This window comes from Etheostoma spectabile, chromosome 1 (genome assembly GCF_008692095.1).
Source record: "Etheostoma spectabile isolate EspeVRDwgs_2016 chromosome 1, UIUC_Espe_1.0, whole genome shotgun sequence".
Lineage (NCBI taxonomy): Eukaryota > Metazoa > Chordata > Actinopteri > Perciformes > Percidae > Etheostoma > Etheostoma spectabile.
Genome location: NC_045733.1, coordinates 15,828,258 through 15,834,944, shown reverse-complemented (window position 1 = coordinate 15,834,944; position 6,687 = coordinate 15,828,258). Strand labels below are relative to the sequence as shown.

The 6,687-nt window shown below is 38.1% G+C and overlaps 1 protein-coding gene across 1 annotated transcript in view; it reads left to right on the top strand.

Moving 5' to 3' along the window:
• The window catches only part of ildr1a (immunoglobulin-like domain containing receptor 1a), a 9,231-nt gene continuing 2,544 nt past the window's right edge, over positions 1–6,687 (top strand). Inside the window, exons 1-7 of the mRNA XM_032501321.1 lie at positions 1–269; positions 875–1,045; positions 2,946–3,095; positions 3,951–4,070; positions 4,302–4,448; positions 5,076–5,198; positions 5,937–6,115. Of these exons, the coding sequence (XP_032357212.1) occupies positions 224–269; positions 875–1,045; positions 2,946–3,095; positions 3,951–4,070; positions 4,302–4,448; positions 5,076–5,198; positions 5,937–6,115 (936 nt within the window). The 5' untranslated portion in view covers positions 1–223. The remainder of the gene's footprint in view (positions 270–874; positions 1,046–2,945; positions 3,096–3,950; positions 4,071–4,301; positions 4,449–5,075; positions 5,199–5,936; positions 6,116–6,687) is intronic.

The window sequence follows — 6,687 nt, the reverse complement described above, 5'->3', positions numbered from 1 at the left end:
GGGGCGTGTCCGGAGATGACTGCAGGCTCAGGTAGTCACCGCACGCGCACTGTTCACGACGACACAATGAACGGCGGAGTTTTAGTTGAACGTTAACGAATAGAGGCTTTTTGTTCTTTTCTTTCTCATTTGTAGGCCTATTTATTCATTTATTTGTGTCATTCGAGGAGTTTTGTTTGGCACTCATTATTCGCAGCCCGCGGTTGTTGTAGTTTTCGTCACCATGGGGAGATTAGCTGCTGCCGTTCTCCTGCTGTCACTTCTGAAAGGTAGTTTCCATTTCTTAACATATTGGACTCGTGTTGCTTTAAAAAAAAGTCGATTAAACCGGTTTATAAAATGAAAGTTTGTAAAAATCTCGACTGAAACTAACCCAACTGGAGGTATCGATCACATGACGGTGTGTTTATGTGACACAGAGATAGCTTACAGTGGCTAGGCTACTGTCAGCAACAAAAGTATTTGTGCAGAGCTGAAGTGTAGGCTATGTTTAAAAAATATATTATCAAATATTGTTTTTATTGTTCGAAGGACTTCACTTTTAAGAGGTTTTGAGAGTCAATGTGAGCTGTCCATATTTAGGGACAGATTAAGTCAACAGGTTTCATTCCAGTTTTTGAATAGTTTCCTGTGCCTCCGTCTGTGACACCTGTTTTTCTGGTTCTGCCACTTATGAAATGAACTTCTTGGTTGAGAGAAACTCACACACACATTGTTTCAGTTTGAACACACTTTTCTTCCTTGACTTTTGACAACACTCTAAATTACCAGCTTCATTTCCAGCACACAAGGTATTGGATTTATTCTTTGGAATGCAAATACACAAACTAGGCCTAGCTGCTTGTAACAATCTGTTTGTTGTCCCTCCCAACAGTGGCAGTGTGCGTTCAGGTGATTGTTCCTCAGAAGCAGTACAGCAGAGCTCTGTTTGCCTCTGTGATTCTGCGGTGTGACTACTCCACCTCCGCAAACCTCCAAAATGTTCTGGTCACCTGGAAGTACAAGTCCTTCTGCAACGACCCTGTGCTGGATTACTACTCTGCAGGTAACAACCAACCCACCCCCACCGCTATAGAGCGTAATGGAGAGAAAATCACAGTAGCCTAAATATTTCTCCCTGAGCTGTACTGCTGACATAAAACAGAGGCTTTATGTTTATATAAATAGTCTCATGTTGTCTCTGAACGTTACCAAAACCTCTTATTTCCCATATGTAGTTAGCCTTATCTAAAGAAGGTGTGTATGGGAGGTGTAGGCAATAATAAGCACATGGTCCTTATGAACCTTTTGCACTGCCCTGCACATATGATACAATATTTACATATACAAAGATTAATTTTACACGTATCTTTTAGCACATCCCTAATGTGTAGGACACAGTTCATTTCACAACATATAATAATAATCTTTATTTATACAGCACTTTCCAAAGCAAAGTTGCGTGTTTCACATGGTTGAACCAGGAACAAAAACATGTCATGACATTCCATGCAGTGAAATAAAATCCAATAATAACAACAATAAAATTTGGATATTAAATCAAAATAACCAAAAGTAGGCCTAGTTAAAAAAGCTATAACATTAAACTGATAAGCCATTTTGGAAATAAAATCATGTGCTCACCTTAAAGGAGAATTCCGGTCAATTCCGACACGTATCTCTGTTGGTTGTAAATGTTTAGCGCTGTCTCTAGAGCAGTGGTTCCCAAACTTTTTCAGCTCAAGACCCAAAAGAGAAATGCGGTCGCTCCCCGGGACCCAAATTTACAAAAATACACCATGAATCATTGTAACATCTACATTTTTTAACTGTGGACAAAAGACAGAACAAACCATGAATTTAAATGTATATGAAGTATATTTATTCCATTATAAAAGTAAACAAAAACAGAAAAGGTCTCTATTCACCTTTCTGTGTCTCACCCCTTTCTCAACTCATTTTTTTTATCCCCTCCTAGGATAAGAGAAGAGAGAGAGAGAAAAAAAAACCACAGCATTTGAGCTGAACAGACCAGTGTAGCAAAAAAGAACGCTCATTCACATAAGATTGATATGCATTTTACTCTGCCAATTGGCGACCCAATAAAACGGATCTGCGACCCATTTTGGGTTCCGACCCTAAGTTTGGGAAACATTGCTCTAGAAAGAAAAATGAAACCAATCAGTGCTGTCTACACCGTGTTATCCTCCTGCTAGAGTTGGCACCCAACAGGCTCAACAGGCTTAAACAGGGCAAGTTTTAAATTTGTTTTTAGCCTCTAAACATGTTCAAAATGTAGATGTGAAAGAAATGCATGAAAATTGTGTTAATTCAGCTGTGTTCAGTTCCTGTGTTGAGACAATTAGAGATCATAGGGACCGTCTACAAACTACAACACAGAAAAAAGATAAAACAAAAATATTTAGGCTATCAATTTAATGATTTAAATAAGGTAGTGTCTCCAAACGTACCTCAATTATAACTTGTCTCCTGCTAGTTGTGCTACAGCACTTACGTGTTTTTACAAAGAACAGAGCTACGTGTTGAAATTGAACAGATTAAACATTTTTGCATTGTTGATGAACATATTGACAACATTTTATCATATTTATATGACTAAGAGTCTAAAGCCATGCTAGCAACTATGTGAGGCTTTACTTAGGCACAGTGGTGCTTTGAGCTATATGCTAACACAAGCCTATTTTGCATGTTGGCATATTGGACAAACTAAAATTTTGACTTGATGAGTGTCAGTAGGATTCATCCTCAGCAAACCATTAATGTCTCTAATTAAATAATTAAACTCATATATATACATATGTAGAGAAAGAGATATTTCAGTTTGTAACAAAGTGATGAGTTGACCAAGCATACAGTGTATAAATAGAACGCGTAGATATGGTTACCAACCATGGGAAAGATTTTCATCCATTGTGCTAATGGAAACTTTGCTCCTGGTTTTGCAGCGTACCAGTCTGCACTACAGACGGGACAGGACCCAACGAATGGCTGTCCAGACAGTCAGCGGACGCTGCGCATAGTGATCCAGAAGTCAGGAAGCAGCGAGCCGACGCTGGGACCAGAATACCGTGAACGCAAGATCTCCATCCAGAACAGTGAGTTCATGCAAACACTGTGGTTCCACCCAGCACGGCGTCAGTTGTGACGAGAATAAGATACATTTTTCTACAAAATGTAGTTTTGAGAACCAAAGAACTCAACACTCATATCCTCCTCATTCTTTGCTTCACCTTTTATTTTGCCTGTTCAAACGTCATAACAGAGCTGAAATGATTAGTCGACTGATCCAGGGGTCTTCAACGTTTTTTAGGCCAAGGACCCCTCAACTGAAAGAGACTACTACATATTATATAAAACCGAGCTGCATATTAAACCGGGTGGAGGGATATTCATACATTATTTATACGCCATGTCTTATTGTTAAATAGATATGTGTATGCAGTGTTTAATATGAATGTATATTTACAGGCATTTAAAATTATGAAAATATAAAGCTTTCAAAAAAGTAACAAGTAGCCCACCCCACCCCATGGTAACTCTGACAACCCACTATGGGTCGCAGACCCCATGTTGAAGATCCCCTTACTAACCAATTAGTGGATTGACAAACTGAATCTGTAACAATTTTGATAACCGATTACTCATTTACATACTTATTTTTAAATGTCCAAAAAATTACTGTTTGTGGATAAATTATTGCCAATATTCTATTAAGTGAATGTGTTTTGGACTGTAGGTCATAGAAATAATTTGACTCACTTTGGTCTCTGAGAAATAGTGACAAGCCTTTTCAGTATTTTTTGACATTTTTTAGACCAAACATGTAATTAATAATTGACAAAATAAATGAAAGAAAATGCCTTTTCTTTTTAAAATTGTGGCTCTGTCTCAGTAAAAGGAGATAATGTCATTTTTAAAAACTTGACCGCTGTTAAATTGTGCGTGTGCAGAGGCAGATCTGGTGATCAGCGAGGTGATGTGGTGGGACAACGGGGTCTACTTTTGCACTGTCGATGCTGCTGGAGACACCTCTGGAGACTCTGACGAAGAAGTCAATCTCATTGTTTACGGTAAGAAACAAAAAGAAAATATATGTATGGTGAAGCATATACTCACTGATTTTATTGTTGCTCCAAATAGTGAATTTCCACAACATCTACTGTTGATCTGTGTAAACCTAAGTGTGTGTAGCATTAAATGTTGCTTATTGGAGCTTTAATAAAATAAGTGTCAGAAATATCATATACAAGTTTTCTGTCTTTGGACACACCACAATAACCGTTTCTCTTATTCCTCTCCAGGCTGGCTAACAGCGTTGGGCATTATCATCGGAGCCCTCCTGCTGATCCTCCTCTTCTGTATATGCTGCTGTCAGTGCTGCCCTCAGAAATGCTGCTGCTATGTTCGCTGTCCCTGTTGTCCACAGCAATGCTGCTGTCCTGAAAAAGGTAGAATGCTGAACCCCATTTAGAAAACTGTCCTTGTTGGTGCTTTAAAAATTCCCCAAAATTCAAGAAGAAAAGAAGAAGAAAAAATTAGGAAAACGTCTAGAAAATATGATGCAATAGACACGCACAATGCGCAATTTATGTCCCATCACATACTTTGAAATCATGTTTGGAAGGGATCCTATCCCAGCTAGGATGGACGGGAAATAATTACAGTAACCAATAACTCTCCTAATGTACACTAATAATGGGCATGTGAGTATTGTTTTGAGACAGACTTAAAAAAAATTGTGAACTTATTAATTATTTAAAAGTTTAAAACCGTTTCTACTATGCACTGCAATCCTAAAATGTGCATTTTAATGGGTTACCCAACTTGAATTCACAAATTGATTTTCATAATGTTCTGGTATAAACCAAGATCAGTGTTACCTGGCAGGTACACAATCACTCTGAATTCTTATAATATGCTTTGTAAATCATTTGGTGTAAAGTATACCACATTTGTTAATAAATCAAAAGTCCTTCAAAACTTGTCAGCCGCCATGCAGATAAACAGCCTGTATACACAGGGAAGACCTTCTTTTATTGGTAAGTATAAATGAATGTGCCGTTCCCTTCTTTCAGCGGTGATGCAGCATCGTATGATGAAGGACGCTCAGAGGGCCATGGCTCCCTGGTTTGGAGGACAGCCGGTGTATGGACCAATGAGCAACGCCTCATCCCAGATGAACCCACTTCTCTACCAAGGTACACACATCCAGTTGTGCTCATAAGTTTACACACCCATACTAAAGTTGAAAAAACATCTTTGGAAATTGATCTTGATGCCTTAATTTTAAAGTAATCCAACCTTTAAGGACACCAATTTTCTTTGTGAATGAATAATGTATTGTAAATAAATAAATGTTTTCCCGTGAAATACAGGGGGCATAAGTATACACACCCCTATGTTAAATTCCCATAGAGGCAGGCAGATTTTAATTTTTAAAGGACCAGTTATTTCATGGATCCAGGTTACTATCCATCCTGATAAAGTTCCCTTGGCCTTTGGAATTAAAATAGCCCCCCCATCATCACATACCCTTCACCATACATAGAGACTGGCATGATGTTATTTCAGTTAGCTTAATAGCTGGTTTGATTTGCATTGAGAGCTGATCTTATGTGAAGTTCCCCATGCCAATATCTATGTATGGTGAAGGGTATGTGATGATGTTTGTTTTTTTTATTCCAAAGGCCAAGTGAATTTTATCAGGATGGATAGTATCCTGTATCTATGAAACAACTGGTCTTTAAAAATATAATTTGCCTGCCTCTATGGGAATTTAACATAGGGGTATGTATGTTTTTTTTATTCCTCATTTTAGTCAACTTTAGCATGGGTATGGAAATTTATATACACACATACTGTGAGTACACTGTGGCTTTAATACCTTCAGATTGTACGTGGTATTAATCCCTACATTTTTGTTTTTGTCCTTCCAGGATCTGTTTCAGGAAAGAGCATCTCAATGCAGCCACTTCCCCTCCCTCCCCCTCATTCTTCAGCTTACAGCATGCCCCCTCCCAGCCATGGCAACCACACCCCTGCCAACAGCAATCACATGCTTGATTACCTGGAGAGCCAGGTGAGGGGGATGGACATGGCCAGTCCTATGCTACAGGTATGCAACCGCTCACATTCTCAAATGTGGTTATGTAAACGGAAGAAGATCAGATCATTTTGTCATATTGTCATTCTCAACTGTTTGTTACCATTCCTGTTTACTTTATTGTAGTATCTTTTTGAAGGCCAATAATACAGAATGTAAAACATATTTGGAGTTTTTGGAGACAATTCCAACGGTCTTTTGCATTCAAACTACCAGAGTTTTTGTCAAAGCTTTTGTTTTTGCAAAAGGTGCATTTTTTCGGCATTTAATCTGATTTAAGTAAAACAATATTTGCCAAGTCAGTAGATGAAACCAGAGTTGTGGTGTCGGTGGTGTAAAGTCATGTGTGGGCACTTTAGAGTTGGGTGATCCTCAATCAGAACTAGTAAAATCTATTTATTGATGCATGGTTTCACCAAAGAAATTATTTGATTTGATTTGATTTTTTTTAAAAAGGAATAAAAAATATCTTTTGGAATTTGGTCTTAATACCTTAATTTGAAAAATTTAGGAAAATCCAACCTTTTTAAAGACACCATTTTTCTTTGTGAATACATTCTTCCTTAAAATACAGGGGGCATAAG